Source organism: Schistocerca americana, chromosome 10 (assembly GCF_021461395.2).
Source record: "Schistocerca americana isolate TAMUIC-IGC-003095 chromosome 10, iqSchAmer2.1, whole genome shotgun sequence".
Lineage (NCBI taxonomy): Eukaryota > Metazoa > Arthropoda > Insecta > Orthoptera > Acrididae > Schistocerca > Schistocerca americana.
The window spans coordinates 79,140,432-79,162,308 of NC_060128.1; the positions used below are offsets into that span (position 1 = coordinate 79,140,432).

At 40.2% G+C, this 21,877-nt stretch overlaps 1 protein-coding gene across 1 annotated transcript in view; it reads right to left on the reverse strand.

Annotated features, from left to right (window-relative positions):
* LOC124552247 (vacuolar protein sorting-associated protein 13-like) overlaps positions 1–21,877 on the reverse strand; it is a 494,948-nt gene that overhangs the window by 212,879 nt on the left and 260,192 nt on the right. The window contains exon 35 of the mRNA XM_047126529.1: positions 5,923–6,027. Within this exon, the coding sequence (XP_046982485.1) occupies positions 5,923–6,027 (105 nt within the window). The remainder of the gene's footprint in view (positions 1–5,922; positions 6,028–21,877) is intronic.

Sequence of the window (21,877 nt, forward strand, 5' to 3'; positions counted from 1 at the left end):
TACTATTTTGTTTCCTTCTTCACAATGGGTTTTAACAGGAAAGAGGAAAATTGTATGTATGGATTACTAGCTTATAAATAGAATACTACTATGGAATCTGAACTGTTTGAAATGTTGTAATCCTACCCATTCGTAGATTAAAACTATGTGAAATGCAGTCACTGAAGCTACTATCCTGAAAGATCCAACAGCTGGGTAAATTTCTGATTGGGCTTACAGTAGTCATAAAATTTTTTATATTTTACTACTTGTTTGAGTTGTCCCTCAGGCAACATATGACAGAACTGGTGCCATTTGTCATAGACATCTCTCTTCTAGGGATGGCAAAGACAAGGCATTTAATTAGTTGTCTTCCCACATTCCATAAGGAAATGGAACAGAAAGTGACCATAATACATGATACATTGGGGAGTACCCTCTCTCATGGCGCTCACAATGGTTCTAAGAGTACAATTACTGTGGATGAACAAAACAATATGGGACAGCTGCCTTCTTTTTCTTTAGGGGGTGGGGAAAAATGGAGATATTGAGCTGACATCTCCCTAGCAGACTTTGCAATCCACAGGCAGACAGCCAAGGCTGCAGCCTGTAAAATTCAACATGTCTGAACAGAAAATTGCTTAGGTAATAACACACAAGTCACAATCCCAGTACAAAGGAGCACTGTGTTATCTCTACAGCTCACAAAGCAGTGCCTGTTTACAACAAAACCTGGCAGAGCAAGTGTAAATACTGTCTGCTCCTGCCTAACAAGAGCCCTCTTCGACTATTGTCTACATTGAGAACTATCCTACACCAGCCGCTGACCCGCTGTTGGTTATCCGGCCCCATCTACAACTAGCTGATGCCTCCACAAGGCAGCTGTCTACAGGCTGCATCTACACCTGATGCTGCCAGCGCGTGAACAGGCACCTTCCAGCTAGGGCATCCTCCACAGGGTGTATATACGGACAAAGAAAAAAATAAATAAATAAATTTCCAGAATTTTCCCGACTATCCCGGTTAAAAAATATACTTTTTCCCCAGGCGAAAATACACTTTTTCCGTGCTAAGTGACAGTAGGTTTCCCGTAGATTTTCCCTCAGAACTGTAAAACTTATCAATCCTTTGAATGGGTAACATTTTATACACTGGCGTAGAACTTCCCAGCACTTTAGTGAAAAAGGAAGAGAAGTTTCGAAAAGACCTTTGATGCAGGAAAAAAAAAAAAAAAAAAAAAAAGTAATTTTGGAAAGACCTTTGATGCATAGCAACACACACTGCATATTCTCATATTACAAAAATATAAATTCGAATTCCGCCAAACACAACACATCAGTTTCCATAGCGTTGAAATCGAGATTGCGATGCCCTTCTGTAAGCCAATCGTATCTCGTGCCACATGATCTTGCCAGCCAATGACAGCAGGTATTCAGAACATAGCACACATGTTGTAGTCAGCCAATAGCAAGATCACTGTTAAGCAGCGTGAACACACACAGAGAAAACATTATTGGTTTACAATAATGTACACAGTGTAGCTACATGAGAAGCTAAGCTTACACATGCAAACATGAGAAGCTAAGCTTACACATGTAATATTGATCTTTTTTTTTTTTTGCATGTGTTATACTTTGAGATACATCACGCACATGTGCCAGTAAATTTAAAATAATGACATAAATGCCTGGTCTTCTGGGCTCGAAACTATTCTAAGTGGCTGGTCCTCAAAGTGTTAAGTTTTAAACAAGAGTCAAATGCTCTGTGATTCAAGAAATTCATCCCACATTCTCACACAAACCTAATTCGTCTTGCTAAAAGGAAATTTACTTTCAAAGTAACACTTTTCAAACCACCATTCACAGTACTTTCCTGAGACTGTTAGAAATAGATTCATTTTAGCAGTAGCCAGAGAGCACCAGAAAATAGGCATTACTGTGCGTGCCCAGCTGCGGTGATTTTGGAAGCCCGCGTGTTCATATGTATAATGCATTAAGAGATCTTACACTATGCCATAAAAGAAACAGGACATCAGATAATACTCCAAGAGCATTGGAATTTCTTAAACTATACTAAAATTCCTAATTCGTCATGAAGTGCACATTGGCTTGTCCAGATTCACAATGAAGTAGGCCCCATCTGATATTAAGCTTTTCAGCACGGTTTTTGGGATGTAAATTTTCTTGGAGCACCAGTACTATACTATCTCATGTTTGGTTCTTTATTATGGCATGTTGTTGTGGTCTTCAGTCCTGAGACTGGTTTGATGCAGCTCTCCATGCTACTCTATCCCGTGCAAGCTGCTTCATCTCCCAGTACCTACTGCAACCTACATCCTTCTGAATCTGCTTAGTGTACTCATCTGTGTCTCCCTCTATGATTTTTACCCTCCACGCTGCCCTCCAGTGATCCCTTGATGCCTCAGAACATGTCCTACCAACCGGTCCCTTCTTGTAGTCAAGTGGTGCCACAAACTCTTCTTCTCCCCAATTCTATTCAATACCTCCTCATTAGTTATGTGACCTACCCATCTAATCTTCAGCATTCTTCTTTAGCACCACATTTCGAAAGCTTCTATGCTCTTCCTGTCTAAACTATTTATTGTCCACGTTTCACTTCCATACATGGCTACACTCCATACAAATGCTTTCAGAAAAGACTTCCTGACACTTAAATCTATACTCGATGTTAACAAATTTCTCTTCTTCAGAAACGCTTTCCTTGCCATTGCCAGTCTACATTTTATATTCTCTCTACTCCGATCATCATCAGTTATTTTGCTCCCCAAATAGCAAAACTCCTTTACTACTTTAATACGAGGGCGGTTCAGAAAGTAACCTCCGATTGGTCACAGTGCGGGTTGTGGGGGGAGTAGCGACGCCATCTGTGCGTTCACGCACTCAACAGGTCAGTCGGCATCAAGCCGTGGTCGAGTGAACATCGTACCTGCGCTAGTTTAGTTTTTGTGGCAGTTTGAAATGTGTGCTGCAATAGAAAACCCCGCCATATGTGAAGTGCGTGCTGTCATAAGGTTTTTTACAGCCAAAGGATATTCTGCAGCAGCTATTCATCGTGAGCTTTGTGCCGTGTACGGACCAAGAGTTATGAGTGAAGGAGTTGTCCGTGAATGGGTACGTTTATTTAAAAGTGGACGAGAAAACGTTCATGATGAAGAGAGGAGTGGTAGACCATCATTGGTGACTGACGAACTCGTTCAGACAGTTGATGCAAAAGTTCGTGAAAATCGACGTTTCTCAATGTCGGAGTTGTCTACTGGTTTTCCACAGATTTCTAAGACTCCCTTGTACGAGATAGTGACAGCAAGATTGGGTTACCGTAAGTTCTGTGCACGATGGGTGCCCAAAATTCTTACCGACCACCACAAAACTCAAAGAATGGCCTCTGCATTAGACTTTCTGTCACGTTATGAGGACGAAGGAGAACCATTGTTAAACAGAATCGTGACCGGTGACGAAACCTGGATTAAGTACGTGAACCCTGAGACAAAAGAACAATCAAAGATGTGGGCACATTCAAATTCGTCTACCAAACCAAGAAAAGCCTCGCAAGATTTTTCTGCCAGAAAACTGATGGCAACGGTGTTTTGGGATGCCAAAGGGGTGTTGTTGGTTGAATTCATGGAACGTGGTACGAGCATTAATCAAGACGTGTACTGTGAAACAATAAAAAAGTTACGACGGGCTATACAGAACAAACGCCGTGGTATGCTGACTTCCGGTATCGTTTTTTTGCACGATAACGCCCGTCCTCACTCTGCTCGCAGAACAACGGCCCTTCTTGAGTCCTTCAAGTGGGACGTTATCAACCATCCACCTTACAGCCCAGACCTGGCGCCAAGTGATTATCACCTCTTCATGCATTTGAAGAAATGGCTCGGGTCACAGCGGTTTGATGACGACGAAGAACTCAAAAATGCGGTCACAGGCTGGCTCCAGGCACAAGCGGGTGATTTTTATGCAGAAGGAATTTCAAAGCTTGTGAAGAGATACGATAAATGCCTCAATCGCTATGGAGACTATGTAGAAAAATAGTGCAAAGATGTAGTTGTAAGATGTATATATTAAAATATTTTTATTTAACTTGGTGTATTTTTTTAAATCAACTGGAGGTTACTTTCTGAACGGCCCTCGTATTTACATAATGCCATTGAAATCAAGTGTGTTACGTTCAGCTGCATGTTGTGACATAGGGTTTTCTATTTTGCTCTTGGCTACAGTTTGGTGGCTGTTCATCCTGCTGGGCAGCTAGTCGGTAGTCTTATCAATATAAAAATATGTGCAGTGATTGCAGCAGAGGTGGTAAATGACATGACTGCTTTCAAAGGTGGCCCAGCCCCTGATGGGATACATGTCAGAAGAATTCAGTGAGCAATTGGAACTAGCCAAGACTGTGGAATGAAATGCTTCGTTTCAAATAAATTGATTACCTCAGCAGAAAAGATTAATAAAGCCAAAGTTCTTTAGCAAACTAACAAAAATAACTTCATTGTTCTGCAAGGTGATTAATGCTTTACTGCAAAAAAACATGGAAATAAAATAAAATCGGAAAACAGAAACTAATAATATATTTGTGCCCTCCGTAATTATGTGAATGTGTTTCAATTCACTCGATAGCTCCCAGCCACAGAAATCCATTTTGTTTTCATTTGACACGGGAGCTGTAAACGAAGAGGAAACAGTGAAATCGCTTAATGTAAACGGGGATGTTGTGGAGACTAGGCCTCCCCCCCCCCCTCCCCCCATCCCCCTCCCCCAACCCCACCACAACTCTGCGCCTGCGCAAATCCGGCAGCTAGGGTGTACCAGAAAAATTTATCTCATTAATATCTGGCTGCTTGTGGCTACTGCTGATACAGCTAACAGCCACACTTCAAGTAGCCAGAAATGGGATAAGGTACTGCTCTAACACGAGTCAACCACGCACGCACACGAGCCCGCTGGCAACTGCTCAAACAAACATAATGTAAGCAGTTGTGACGTCACACTCACAGAAAGCAGTTTATTGTTAAGAAGTATTGCATAGTCTCTGCACTAAGGCTGTCGACATATTTTTGCTGTTTGCAGATCCTTGTGCACGCACGGTGGTTTTGTTGTAAATGGCACATTACCTTTGCAACTGAAGTTTTATTTTTTATTTTTTTCTCTCGTTTATGTTTTATTGCTGCAGTATTATTCTCCAGTAGCAGGATACAGTAACATTCTTTGCTAGAGTATTAGTTATTACCAGTCAAAATTACATAAAACTAATTGAAAACTGAAACAATGAAAAATTCCCAGAATTCCGATAAATTCGTAAGTTTCTCCCGGTTTTCTCCCAGACGGAAAGATTCCCAAGTTTTTCCCATATTTCCCGGGTCATATACACTCTGCTCCAGGTTGTCAACGACCAACTCCTGGGCATCTCTGACACATCCTCAGTTTGCAGTCTTTGTGTAGGTGCACCTCTCACCTGACCTATGGTAAACTGCAGACTGACCGGCACACTAATGCTCAACTGTGGGTGGGACTTCTGATGCAGCCTCGTGCTCACCGGGGCACCGACACTGCTGCTCAAACTGTGGTCACCTTCCCATCTGACACTTTCACCCGATGCTGCTGCACATTGCAGTGTATCGTATTTTGCCGAGATGAGCTCCACCACGTGCAGTCGACGCACACCGTCGAGATGCCGGCTGAGGTGGGTGTTCGTGTCTGCTCCAAATAAAATATAATGATAGCACAGCATTTCTGATTCTGTGGCCATCGAGATACGGGTTTTTTGCACCTTCCACCCAGCTCATTTATGGAGTCGGTATCTATCAGACACTCCTGGCATAGTGATAGAGATAACTTTGGGTGACTACTCAAATAACTGAACGGTTCACTTGTTCATGTATTAACTTACCCAAACAACTCAGTCTCTCCACAACTATTTGATGCATACCTTTGAAGTAATATCTATTGTCATGGCTGGAGGTTGGAAAGGTAATTCCTCTGCATCGTCTGAGGAAGCTGGAGTCTGCACAGGCTCCACCGCATTCATCGACACCTGAAATGTTGCACAAATTTTAGTAGTTAGGTGTAGTTGCAGAATTCTGTGTCCTTTAAAGAGAAATTTTTGAACATCAGCATTCAACAGAGAAGCCATACAAAGAGTTTGTTTACAATACTATCATGAGAGTAAAAGGAAGGAAAGAAGTAAACAAGACTAGGTTTTTAACATACAAATTCAATTAGGGAGCACAATCTCAGATACAACAAGGAAGGGGATGAAGTTGGCAAAACATGGCTATGACAAGTGATGTAATAATGAACTGCACAGACAGAAATACAACAGAAAAGTGACAATACATATTTTACTTCTATATTAATGATTTTGGAATGAAGGAGCATAGCACAATGTCTACTACATGCCAAAAAGTGAAAGTCTGGCTGTGAGTCGACAAAGGCAGTCATTGTGATCTCGTGAGATTAACTACAGATGTGGCAATGGAACTTGCCAATTTGAAAGCTCATTAGACACGGTCAAGAGATATTTATACATTTTTTATTCTTTTTGTGTTTTTCATAATTTTTCATTTAAAATTACACTTTTTAATAAGAATAAATGGCAAATGACCACCCTTCTTGTCAATATACTAATTTCTAAAGTCCAGTTGACTCTTGCAAGCACACGATGGGTGTGTGGGCTATTTCTGCATGCATATTCTCGTTCAAATGTCAAAGTCACTGGACAATTCACATAGACAACGGATTTTAAAAATTCCAGTGTAATAGAAGTAGAGTGTGCTGACCACGGAAGATTGTGCATCAAAATTGTTCCCCCAACAACCTTTGGAGTTTGCACTGAGTATGCTCTTCCACATTTTGATGAAGGGGCCTTTTGTGGAGTTCTCTGGAATAATTAGCACTCTACTAGCACACAGTTTGTTTATTCACACAACCACACAGACGGCAGTATGCTTCCTCATTAAGAAACACCAGCAAGTGCTGAGACAACTTTTCCTACAACTCTGCATGTAGATTTGTCAAACAGCAAAATAGTGTTCACCGAGTTCTTGTACCACAACTACAGGGTCATCACAAGGACTTAACCTCACAAGAGAAGGTCAAAGGGCAGCTTTTGGTGAGCGTACTGTAAGACCTTCAGTACACTCACCACCAGATTATTTGACTTGTCGGTCTAACGAAGTAGGCAAGTGTCAGCAATATGTCTCGTGGTTTTATCGTGGCGTGTTTATCTTCTGCCATTAGGTCAGATGATAGAAATGCCACTTGCACGCTTAGAGTAGCAGATTGACTGTGACCAACTTTAAACAGAACTGGATTAATTTTCACACACATTTATTAAAATAATAACAAGCACAAAAATTACTTAACTTGGTTCTGGATGCTATTTACAATTGACAATCTGAAGTTCCTTTGGTATTGGAATGTTAATCTTATTCTCATATATATCTCTGATACTTGACAAAAGTGTCTATACATTTATCTTCATGGCTATGTACAGGAATATGGTAATCTTATTGGGCGCAGACTGTACCTTGACTATAGACTGGTACAGACAAATGTAGAACTCGTACAGACTGTTGCAGACAAATGCAGACTGACTAATCGGAGGTGTGTACACTCGTTATAATACCTCGCACGTTCATGTATCACTGCACGAGTGTGATCCGCGAGGAGGAAAGGTTCTACATTAGCAGCTATCTCATTGGCTGCGTTACATATTAATACGTGGATTGGCGGAAGCAGAATTTGGTCCGTCTCTAAGGCAGCGCCATCTCGTAGTGCGGAGGCGAACGAGCACTGCACCTGCGCTGTTGTGCTTAGCAGGGCGCGCTCTAGTGGGAAAGTTGTGTACGTGCTGACTACACGGAACTAGGTACACAACACAGCTGAAATCTCTATTGTTGACCAATGAGCAGATCACAATGATGACTGTCTTACTGTTTCAATGTTTTGTCGCGTTCACAAAGGCAGTGGTAGCCACATTTTTCTTCTCTGCAGATTTCCTGCTGCCTTGAAGGGGGCGAACCGTGGAAGAACTGACAGCCAGCCAAGAACAGGACTTAGGTGGGAAGCACAATGTCTAATGTGTGGCAAAAAGTGACCACCATTAGGAAATTTGGCTTCTATAACAAGCACACATTGCTCCTTCTGTCACTGCACACACACTACTTTTGCAGATGCACTCCCCCCACCCCCCTCCCCAATCCACAGCTTCAACTGAGACCAACTACCAGCCCCCCCCCCCCCCTCCAATTGGCTTACCACACCTCCATTCATGGTGCCCCAAAAAACAGCAAGCTTTGTTATCGCACCACGTACATTTCCTTACATTTTCCATACAAGTATACTGAAAACTGTGACCAGTCACTAATGAAATGTTAAGAAACATTTTTCATGGCTTTACAGGCTTATCTTCAGGTGAGGCATGCATATGTTCACCTATTCATGTTTTCAGCATAATGCTAGTGTTACTGGGTGTAGCTCCACTGCAGCAAGAAGATGGCAAACACTCTTAAGAAATAGTTCATTGGTTGCTTGTGTGTCAAGTTGTGTCAAAAAACAAGAGTTGTCTATTTACTGTGGCACTGTGCTAATACTGAACTACAGTGGATCATGTGCCAGTGTTTGACCAGCCTACATTTTGGAACTAGTAGGTAATGATGTTGTTGTGGTCTATCCAGGAACTGGTTTGATGCAGCTCTCTATGCCAGTCTAATTTGTGCAGGCCTCTTCATCTCCAAATAACTACTACACCCTGCAGCCGCTTGAACCTGCTTACTATGGCCAAACCTTGGGCTCCTACAGTTTTGACCCTAAACACTCCTTCCTCCCCTCCCCCCCCCCCCCCCCCCCACCGCCTTCCCGGCGCCATTGCCAAACTGAACTTACCCACAGATTTATTTTTTTCTCCAATTATATTCAGTATATCTTCATTAGTCACTTGATCTCATTTGCTGGTGGTTTTTTTTACAGATGAAGACACTTCCTTCTGTCTGGTTGCGTAAATCAACAAAATATACACTTCAGGATTTTTCCATACACCACAGTTCAAAAGCTTCTATTCTCTTTTTGTCTGAACCGTTTACCATCCACATTTCATTTCTATGCAAGGCTTCATTCCAGCGAAGTACCTTCAGGAAAGCTTTTCTAACATTTAAATTTATCTGTACCACTGAATGAAGACAAGACATCGTTTAATGCTGTAGCCAAAAATCTTGAAAAGTACTTGACCGATGTACTTCAGATTTTTACATGATACTCTAATTAACATTTGGTCAGACATGGAATACATATTTTAAAATTATGTATATATGTAAAGGAAAAAAGTTGTTACCAAAATCGCTGAAAGTTCTTGACTGATTTGACTCAAGCTTTTAGAAGTTATTCTAATGAACATCTAGGTGACCGTAGGCTACAGATTTTCTAATGTATATAAATATATTTAATATGGAAAGGTGGAATGTTATCAGCAAAGAATCTAGTAATGTTCTTCATCAATTGACTTCAAATTTTTACACAGCAGGCTAGTAAACATTCAGACGGGTACACACTACACATTTTTTTTTAAACAACAATGTACAGTTTTTATGTAACAAACGACTGCAAGAAATAAATTGTTGTGCTCTGAAAATGTGTGTTTTCAATTGCTCTGTTCCAGTTTGTTTCAACTACAATAGGAGGGCAATGTAAATCATTAGCCAAATCGTTTCTCACATATATATTCTTTCTCCTTTTATACTTTTTTTGAACAAAAATTATATAAACAACAATGCTCCATTTTGTTTCCTTCCTTGTTGTTGGTTTCACAGAAAACACAGATGATGTTTTTCTGGCTACTGGCTAATCAGCTTTTGATTAGAATACTACTACAGAATCCAATCAAATAATGGAAACTCCAGGTAGTATTGCTACTTATCATAAAGAAGTCATGTCAAGCTGCAGACACGCACGATTAAAAGACACTCAAATACAGTTTTTGGTCACAGCCTTTATCAGTAGAGAGAGAGAGAGAGAGAGAGAGAGAGAGAGAAACACGTGCACGCACACACACACACACACACACACACACACACACACACAAAAAACTGCCAACTCCAGCATCTTGTGCCAGAACACATCATTATGTGAGATGCAAGCAGCAATCTGGAGGGCTGGTGAAGGGGAAGGCATAACTGAACGGGTGGGGAGAGATGAACATTGTCAATTTGAGTCTGCAGGGACTAGACTGCCAACAGGTGCAGTGTCAGGAGGTTGTGGAGCAGGAAGGAGGGGAAAAAAAGGAACAAAAAGTGGAGGAGCAGGCAAAGACAGGCGGATTTGTTGGCAGACGGCTGCAAATAAACTGGGTGGGACACGAGAATAGGGAGGAGACAATGGGACATAGGGGGTGGAAACTGTTGGGCGGAGGACATTAAGTTACCATAGTTGGGGACATTAAGTTACCATAGGTTGAGGCTGGCATAATTACAGGAGCGGAGAATGTGTTGTAAGAATAACTCCCATCTCCACAGTTCAAAGAGCTGGTGGTGGAGGAAAGGATCCAGATGGCTCGGGTAGTGGAGCAGCCACTGAAATCAAATGTGTTATGTTCAGCTTCATGTTCTGCCACAGGGTGGTCTACGTTGCTCTTTGCCACATTCACGCTGGTGAACTGCTGGTTGATAGTCATACTGATATAAAAAACTGTGCCACGATTGCAGCAAAGCAAGTAAATGATATGGTTGCTCCCAAAGGTGGCCCAGCTTCTGTTGAGGTGGGATACACCTATGACAGGAGTAGAATAGGAAGGGCTAGGTGGGTGGAATGGGTAGGTATTGCACCAATATCTTCCTCAGGGATATGATCCTCCCTATACACCAACATCTCTCATACCCATGATCTTACCACTATTGAATACTACCTTACCCAATGTCTTTCAGACTCCAAACCCACTACCTTACTAACCTTATTCTAACCCACATCATCTTCTCATTTGAAGGGAAGGTATATAAATAAATCTTTCATTCTTTCACAACCTCATCACCTTCTCTCCCATCACTGTGATCCTCCTCAACCCACCTTCATAGATGTTGACCTCCCCTTCTCTGATGGTTCCATCTGCACCTCTGTCCACATTAAATCCACAAACCACCAACAGTACTGGCATTTTGACTGCTGTCATCCCTTTCACAACAAAAAATCCCTCCCATACAGTCTGGCTACCCGGGCATGGCATATCTGCAGTGAAAAAAACTCCATTGTTAAGTATGTTGAGGGTCTTACAAAGGCTGCCACAGACCGGCACTATCCCCCAGACCTAGTCAGCAAAGAGATCTCCTGTGCCATTTCCCTCACAACCCCAAAAACCAGCCACAAAGGAGTGTCCCATTCGTCACCCAGTACCACCCCGGGCAGAACAAGTGAACCACATCCTTTGTCACCTATCATAATGCTCTGAAATGAGGGACAACCTACCGAGACACTTCCCACTCCACCTACAGTAGTATTATGTCACCCACCCAACTTCCACAACATCCTAGTCCACCCTTATGCAACTCCCAATCCCACCCCTTGCCACGAGGTTCGTGTCCCTGTGGAAGACCCAGGTGTAAAATCACCCCAATCCTCCCACACAACACTTCCCGTACCAGTCCTATCACAGGTTTATCCTACCCCATCAGGAGCCAGGCCACCCTTGATAGCAGCCATGTCTTTTACACCTCTGCTGCAATCACTACACAGATTTTTACATTGGTATGACTACCAACCAACTGTCCACCAGGATGAACGGCCACCAAACTGAGGCCAAGACCAAAATAGAAAACCCTGTGGTACAACAAGCAGCTGAACATAACACACTCGATTTCAATGGCTGCTTCACTACCCGAGCCATCTGGATGCTTCCCTCCACCACCAGCTTTTCTGAACTGCACAGATGGGAGTTATCCTTAAAACACATTCACCGCTCCCCTAACTATCCCAGCCTCAACCTAAGGTAACACACACACCCTCCACCCACCATTTTTCACCTCCTACATCACATTGTCTCCTTCCGATTCTTCTCCCCCACCCTGTTTATTTGCAGCCCTCTGCCAATGCATCCACCAATGTTTGCCCACTCCTCTCGTTTTTTGTTCCTTTTCCCCCACCTCCCTGCCCCACAACCTCCTGACACTGCACCTGTAGGAGTCCGGTCCCTGCATACTCCACCAGACAGCATGCACGTGTGCTTGTCTTTACTGATGAAGGCTGTGCCCGAAAGCTATATGTCGGTGTCTTAATCGTGCCTGTCTGCAACTTGACAGGTCTTCTTTATGGTAAGCAGCAATCTGTCCTTTCCTACATTGTTGAATTACTACAAAATCTAAATCACTCAAAACTTTGTAATCCTACACATTCACAGATTAAATATCGCTACTGGCCATTAAAATTGCTACACCAAGAAGAAATGCAGATGATAAACGGGTATTCATTGGACAAATATATTATATTAGAAATGACATGTGATTACATTTTCATGCAATTTGGGTGCATAGATCCTGAGAAATCAGTACCCAGAACAACCATCTCTGGCCATAATAACGGCCTTGATACGTCTGGGCATTGAGTCAAACAGAGCTTGGATGGCGTGGTACAGCTGCACATGCAGCTTCAACACGATACCACAGTTCATCAAGAATAGTGACTGGCGTATTGTGATGAGCCAGTTGCTCGGCCAACATTGACCAGACGTTTTCAATTGGTCAGAGATCTGGAGAATGTGCTGGCCAGGGCAGCAGTCAAACATTTTCTCTATACAGAAAGGCCCGTACAGGACCTGCAACATGCAGTCGTGCATGATCCTGCTGAAATGTAGGGTTTCGCAGGGATCGAATGAAGGGTAGAGCCACAGGTTGTTACACATCTAAAATGTAACATCCACTGTTCAAAGTTCCATCAGTGCAAACAAGAGGTGACCGAGACGTGTAACCAATGGCACCGCATACCATCGTGCCGGGTGATACGCCAGTATGGCGATGACGAATACACGCTTCCAATGTGAGTTCACCACGATGTCGCCAAACACGGATGCGGCCATTGTGATGCTGTGAACAGAACCTGGATTGATCCGAAAAAATGACGTTTTGCCATTCGTGCACCCAGGTTCTTTGTCAAGTACACCATCGCAGGCGCTCCTGTCTGTGAGGCAGCATCAAGAGTAACTGCAGCCACGGTCTCCGAGCTGATAGTCCATGCTGCTGCAAAAGTCGTCGAACTGTTCGTGCAGATGGTTGTTGTCTTGCAAATATCCCAATCTGTTGACTCAGGGATCGAGATGTGGCTGCACAAACCGTTACAGCCATGCGGATAAGATGCCAGTCATCTCAACTGCTAGTTATACGAGGCCGTTGGGATCCAGCATGGCATTCCGTATTACCCTCCTGAACCCACCAATTTCATATTCTGCTAACAGTCACTGGATCTCGACCAACACGAGCAGCAATATCGCGATACGATAAACCGCAATCGCGATAGGCTACAGAAACGTGATGGTACGCATTTCTCCTCCTTACACGAGGCATCACAACAACGTTTCACCAGGAAACGCCGGTCAACTGCTATTTGTGTATAAGAAATCGGTTGGAAACTTTCCTCATGTCAGCATGTTGTAGGTGTTGCCACCGGCGCCAACCTGGTGTGAATGCTCTGAAAAGCTAATCATTTGCGTATCACAGCATCTTCTTCCTATCAGTTAAATTTCACGTCTGTTGCATGTCATCTTCGTGGTGTAGTAATCTTAATGGCCAGTAGTGTATGTGAAACTGGCACTGAAGCTATTACCCTCACACATCCAGCAGCTCAAGAGATGTCTCTCATAACTCGTATACTAACTAATCTATGCATTCATTTTAAGCAACTTCAATTTCGAATCAGGGTTTCGTTTGCAATATAACTCATGGTAAGAGAGAGGGGTAGAAGGATTGGTGGAGCAGGGAGGGGGAGGGGTGTTGGATGTGAAGAGGGGGGGCAGATGGACAGAGAGTGGGGGGAGGAGGAGATGGTCAGAGAGAAAGAGGGAAGGAGTTAGGCTGCATATTCAATTCCCAAACATATTTAGCAATTGTGAATAATTGTCAGGTTCGCTAGTACCAGATACTGACAAATTCCTCTTTTTCAGAAAGTCTTTTCTTGCTATGCCAGACTACATTTTATATCCTATCCACTTTGGGCATCATTTGTTATTTCACTGCACACACAGTGAAACTTATCGACTGCCTTTAGTGTGTCATTTTATACTCTAATTCCCTCCTACCTGTTTAACTCTACTACATTCCATTAGCCTTGTTTCACTTTTGTTGATGTTCACCGTGTAATCTCTTCTCGAGACACAATCCATTCCATTCAACTGCTCCTCCAAGTCCTTTCCTGTTTCCGAGAGAATTACAATGTCATCGGCATACCTTGAAGTTTTTAGGTCTGTCCCTTTCTCAACCACTGCTTCCATCTGATGTTCCTTGACTCTTATATATGCCGTCTGGTTTTTGTACAAGTTGTAAATTAACCTTTCACTCCCTGTTTTTAATTTCTGCTACTTCCAGAATTTCAGTGTTTGTATTTTTGCCACCTCTGTCAAAAGTTCTCTCTGAATCTATAAGTGCTATAAATGTAAGTTTACCTTTCTTCAGTCTATTTTCTAAGTTAAGTAGTCTTAGTGTCAGTACAGCCTGGCATATTCCTATATTTCTGCAGAACTCAAACTAATCTTCCCAAAGGAGAATAAATTGGGTCGAGATGAGATACAACAAAATGTTTTAGATAAAAGTTGTAGGTGGCAGAGAGGGTCACTCCCTGCTACTAATGTTCATGGCCTTGAACGTAATTTTCAAGGTGATTTGCAGGTTAATGTGATTTTTTAAAAATGGGAGCCCTAATATTTGAGTCAAGATTTAAAAAAGAGCAGCAAATTTTACTTATTAATTGATACATTATTCAAGGTCATGGCTTGTTCAATGAATGTCAGATAAGCAAATATGTTTTTAGTTCTACTAGGAATTACCTTAGAATAGAGGAGAAATACAGCAAAATACAATGTTAGATACAAATTGGAAGGGGCATCCCAGGGAATGACAGGTGAGAAGACTCATTCAACAACTTTCAAGTCAATAATCTATGTTTTATTTATGTTTGTTCTACCTTGCAAATGCCAAAATAACATTTATATGCTATGATGTATTTATTTTTGCCAATGAACATGTTAATTAAAACTTAAAGTTTATATCTCTGCTTGCTCTTTTCAAACCCAACGCCACAAATATGGATTTCCACGAAACAAAACTCAATCTTCGAGCGATCTTTGACAATGACCTTTAAAAAACGGTTATTGGTTAAGACACATGACTTCTTAGGCCCATTTCAATCTGCATCTAAAACTATATTTTGCTGCATCCCTTCTCTATTCCGAGTCAATCTCTACTAGAAGTCAAAATATGTTTGCTTATTTTTTGACCTTGATTGAACCTCGCCATGACCTGGAATAATGCATAATTTTACACATGAAATTTGCCACTCTTTTGAAATCTTAAAGCAACTATCAGGATCCCCATTTAAGGGAGGTAGGACGTCAAACAGGCTGACTTGGAGCAGGAGAGGCACTACAGGACATTTTAATTTCCACTGTCTATATTTTTAAAAATAAATTTATAAAACTTTTTCAGCATGATCAGGAAGGGTTCAGGATTCACACCCACAGCAGTGGAAGTTCGAAAACATAACAAAATAATTTTTTCTTTTATCTGAAATTTCATCAGTTTTTCACTTATTATTGGCTGCATTTGTTCCTCTAGGCACACTTTTCTTCACAACTAGGAGAGATTTTGCGACGAATTTTGCACAGCATACAAACCATAGTTACAGGTGTATGAAACTCTAGAATTTTCCAAATCTATTTGTGGTGTGCGTACTGTAAGACCTTCGGTACACACACCATCAGATTATTTGACTTGTCGCTCTAACGAAGTAGGCGAGTGTCAGCAATATGTCTCGTGGTCTTATCGTGGCGTGTTTATCTTCTGCCGTTAGGTCAGACGATAGAAATGCCACTTGCACGCTTAGAGTAGCAGATTGACGGTGACCAACTTTAAACAGAACTCGATTAATTTTCACACACACTTATTAAAATAATAACAAGCATAGATATTACGTAACTTGATTCTGGATGCTGTTTACAACAGACAATCTGAAGTTCCTTTGGTCTTGGTACGTTAATCTTACTCTCACATATCTCCGATACTTGACAAAGTGTCTATTCATTTATCTTCATGGCTATGTACAGGAATATGATCATCTTACAGTCGTGTGAAGTTAGCACCCCTTTTTCGAGAAATATACATTTTTTTCAGAGTTCTTGATAGATATGGCATAGTTCTAGAGTTCTTTGTACAAAATTTCAATAGTTCTGCAGAATTTAGCGAAGAAAACAACAATATTCGAAAAAATTTTCGTATCGAAAACGTTCTTTGGCAATTTCCGCAAAATGTAAATAAGTACAAGAGTTCTGAGCACAGTTCTGAACAGAGCCCCAAGAGTTCTATCGAAAACCCTATTAACATTTTTTTGTGCAGCTAATAGTTTACGAGATAATTGCAATTTAAGGAGAAAATCTTTTCACTTACTGTGAAGTTGGCACCCTTTTTTTCACAAATGTATACTTTTTTCAGATTTCTTCATAGATATGCCATAGTTCTAGAGTTCTTTGTACAAAATTTCAATAGTTCTGCAAAATTTAGCGACGAAAACAATATTCGAAAAAATTTTCGTATCGAAGACATTCTTCGTCAATTTTCGCAAATTGTAAATAAGTACAACAGTTCTGAGCACAGTTCTGAACAGAACTCCAAGAGTTCTATCGAAAACCCAATTAACATTTTTTTGTGCAGCTAATAGTTTACGAAATAATTGCAATTTAAGGAGAAAATCTTTTCATTTACTGTGAAGTTGGCACCCTTTCCTTCAGAAATGTATATTTCTTTCACAGTTCTTGACAGGTATGCCATAGTTCTAGAGTTCTTTGTACAAAATTTCAATAGTTCTGCAGAATTTAGGGAAGAAAACAACAATACTCGAAAAAAAATTTCTATCGAAATCATTTTTTGTCAATTTTCGCAAAAATTAAACTGGTACAACAGTTCTGAGGACAGTTCTGAACAGAACCCCAAGAGCTCTATCGAAAATCCTAATAACATTTTTCTATGGCGATAATAGTTTGTGATAAATTGATTTAATGTGGGACACACTTTCTCTACAGAAAATATAAATATATTCGTACAACAGTTCTGATGACAGTTCTGGACACCACGTGAAGAGTTCTATCGAAATTCCTAGTAGAATTTTTTAGTGCAGTTTAAGAGGTAATCGCAACTTAATTAAGAACCCCATAAGAGCTCCTACTGTGAAGCTGGCACCCTTTTTTTCAGAAATATATATTTTTTTCAGAGTTCTTGATAGATAAGTCATAGTTATAGAGTTCTCGGTACAAAATTTCAATAGTTCTGCAGAATTTAGTGAAGAAAACAACATTGTATAACAAAGCTGATTCAGGAACCCTTTTTTTGATACAATTCTTCCTGTTGCCACAATAAATCACTTGTGCATAGATTCCAACTGTACTGATCATTACAAAAATACAACCATTGACCAGCGGCACACGTTTCTTGCAGCGTTGTACAAAGCATTCGGCTTATCCGCTGTGAAAATACCACACTTAACGCTATTTTAAAATTTACGGTGGATGGCTTCCGTTTATCTACAATGTCAGCATCTATCGAATTATCTTCATGCAAACGTGATGCTTGGATCACTAACTTCCCCTTTTAGGTACGGAGGAAACTAGAGTTCAGTCTTGTGGAAGTCAAAAAAGGAAATGTGGGCAGCCCTTCTTTTACTGATAGCAAACTCTAGAGAAATCTCCACACTTGTTTTTCTTCATCATGCCAACAAAAGAAAAACTCTCCCTTCATAGCTCTATTATCATTCCAGTACTAGTAAACCAGTTGTCCGCTTTCACATTTCGACCTGACTGATATATAGGTTTACACAGTCACAGAACAACATCAAATTGTTTATTGCTCAGTTGGTAAATCCTTCTGGTTGCAACACAGCGTATATTTCCAAATTGTACAGGTAAAATAGTTAAGAATCCACACTTAAGAATCCATACTTGTTTGTCTTGATTGATACATATTGGCGAAAACTGTACCTTCCACAGAATCCTTCCAGCTTCTTGCCTACTGTAACATTTTCTCCAAGGGTGTAAGATTTGTGGTAGTTGCGTACAAACACAGTAAATATTTCCCGAATAGCTGTTAGCTTGTCTAATTGTCTCCTTTCATCACGAATAGCGCGACTGTAAAATCTAAGTCCCTCCAGAATAAATTTGAAACGTTTTATGTTCGTTTGCGAGGTGAAATTTTTCAATGCCATCACCATCAGTTCCACACAGATCTTCCAGGCTTTATCTGTTACTTTTGTTAACAACAATTAAAAACAAGAGACTGATGAAGGCTTTCAATTCAATATCATCTATTGATTTTACCCCTCTCTCACGCTGAAATGAGGCTTTGATGCTCTCAAAATTCTGATTGGAATACAAAACTACAATAGACAAATATCGTTATCTATGAGGTAATTACAGCATCACAAATGCTGCTTTGGCTGCACCTACTGGTACAGGTAAATTTCGAATAATATTATGCTCTTCGAACAATATGCTTCGAATTTCTTCAACATTATCTAGTACTTCCCACTTAAAATAATAAAATTCCTATAAAATAACGCAACCAGGCGCAGTGTATTAATCTGATATTTGACGTTCAGACAGCGGACACTGACTATTAAACAGTTCAAACAGAATTTAAGTGCAGTTTACATTCTGGATTAGCTTTGTACTACTTACTACGTTGATAAACAAATAAACTAATCGCTGAAATGAAATACGAAAGGGCACAGTGGATAAAAACGAGCAATCGGCTCATATCTCATCAAGAGAGCATTAGCGTCGATACTGAATCATACATACAACAATGAAAGGCACACATGAAGTGTATATTTTTAGAATCAGGAAGAACCAGATGAATTTTATCACGTAAAACAGTAATTGTTTTGAACTCTCATGACATCCAGGACCCACTAACAGCTAAAAATATGCCCAGGACCCTCATGGATGAAAGTTATATTGCAACATCACCAGCCGCTAGGATACATAAAAACATGTGCTGTGTGTAACGAATAAATTTGAAATTGATGTCGTTAATATTGTTGCAAACATTTGTTCTAGTTAGAAAGGAAGTGTGGAAGTTTGATGAGTTACACTACAGCGAGAGTTAAAAGTCTTTACTATGTATAGAAATGTAAGTATATTTACCGAATATATCGTACAAACGAACTAAGTAGTATGTTTAAATCCTAATTCAATACATGACTGATAGAGGTGTTATAATGTTGAGGGGATACAGTATTAAAGTTAATAAGAAGTTCGAAATTTGTAAATAAGAACCTCGTTTATTTGGTCCTCAATAATCCGGATTTCCGGTTTATCCGGATTCATATTTTGTGTCCCTTGGTATTTTTCTCTTTTTTTTCTTATAACACGAAGATGTGTAGTCGGTGAGGTACATAAGCTGCTTATCACCAGGCCGGTAATTTAGTCTAGTACTGAGTGATAAGGAACTCTGAGTGTGTGAATGACATTGTTTCTCAAGTATTGTACATTAATATAACGGTGTATTGATGCCCATCAAGTAAGTTGCATAGTAACCACGCCAACAGCACTCCACCACAGCTCATTGTACCTCTGGTGTGATTCTCGACAGGTGTGACACCATCTGGTTAGTGGCACGTGTGAATGTATCTGCTCTCTCAGCCATCTGTTTGTTTTGCACTGACGAGCCTTCTCTCCTTGAATCATCTAAGCGTGCACATCCCACGCTTCCACCTACAGTTACTACAGTCAGTCTTAAGAAGGTATACTGGCACTTGTATAGTGCTGAACATTTAGACTTTTTGTATTTAGTAGAATATACATCCGGTTTTCGATTTTCGGTTTTCCAAAATAAAAGTGAGAATTTACGATCGTACTCATAGCTGTACTTCCAGCAGTACTTTAACTCCTGCGTTCCCAATTTCGTAGAAGTTGTCCTACGAAAATTGCAGAAGAAGCACTCCTGGACGAAAGGATATTGTGACGATATTCTTTGGTCACAGCCTGGGGTTAGAGACCCGGTCCGGCACACAGTTTTTATCTGCCAGTAAGTTTCACATCGGCGCACACCCACTGCAGAGTGAACACACAATCTATTTCATAATCTACTGGCACCATAAAAATGTTATGAGGGTTTTTAAAAGAACTCTTTCGGTGCTATCCAGAACTGGCAGCAAAAGGGTTGTGCCAATTTATTATAATGTAGACCAAGTGGGTCTCTCGAAAATGCTATTATCTCATTAACTGTTATCCCCACAAAAAATGTTATTACAGTTGTCGGTAGAACTCTTAGGGTCGTATTAAGAAATGCCGTCAGATCTTTTGTACGAATTTATTACTTTTACATGACAAAAGTGAGTCCCACATTAATTATCTCATATAATGTCATCGTCACAAATAATGTTATTATAGTTTTTGGTAGAACTCTGTGGGTGATATTCAGAACTGTCATCAGAACTATTCTACGAATTTTGCTATATTAGATAAAGTGAGTATCAGATTAAAACAATTATTGTATAAACTATTATCGCCACAAAAATGTTCTTATCATTTTCAATGCAACTCTTCCGGTGCTATCCAGAACTGCCAACAGAACTGTTATACAAATTTATTTTTTCCAAACTGACAATTTTTTACCATACCAAAATTTTGCCGTGTTATTGTTTTCTTCCCGAAATTCTGTAGAACTATTCGTGTTTTGAGCAGGGAAATCTAGAACTATTGCATATATATCAAGAACTGTGAAAAAAATTTATATTTATCGTAAAAGGGGTTCAAACTTCACGGGAAATGCTCATAAGCATTCCTTAATAATGGCAGTTACTACGTAAACAATTACCTGCACAGAATATGTTACTAGTTTTTTCGATAGAACTCTTACAATGCTATCCAGAGCTGGCATCAGAGCATACGAACAGACATAATTTTTTTTTTTGAGTAAGAGTGCCCCACAATTAATCAATTACCATACAAACTATTACAACCACAAAAAATGTTATTATGATTATAGATAGAAGTCTTGACGTGTTAACCAGAACTGTTCATCAAAACTGTTGAACGAATTTACTTTTTCTGTGGAGAAAGCGGGTCTAACATCAAAGCAGTTACCGTATAAACTATCATCGCCACAAAAAGATGTTATTAGGATTTTCGATAGAGCTCTTGGTGTTCTGTTCAGAACTGTTGTACGAATTTACTTTTTGCGAAAATTGACAAAGAATGTATTCGATACGAAAAATTTTTCGAGTATTGTTGTTTTTTTCGCTAAATTATGCAGGACTATTCAAATTTTGTACAAATAACTCTAGAACTATGACATTTCTATCAAGAACTCTGAAAATATATATATATATATTTCTGAAGAAAAGGATTCCAACTTCACAGTAAGTGAAGAGGTTCCCTAATTAAATTGCAATTATATCGTAACGTGTTAGCTGCACAAAAAATTGTAATTATTATATTCTATAGAACTATTGGGGTTCTGTTCAGAACTGCCCTAAGAACTGTTGTCCGAATTTACTTTTTGCGAAAATTAATAACGAATGTTTGCTATACGAAATTTTTTTCGAGTATTGTTGTTTTCTTCGTTAAATTCTGCAGAACTATTGAAATTTTGTACAAAGAACTCTAGAACTATGGCATATCTATCAAGAAATCTGAAAAAAGTATACAT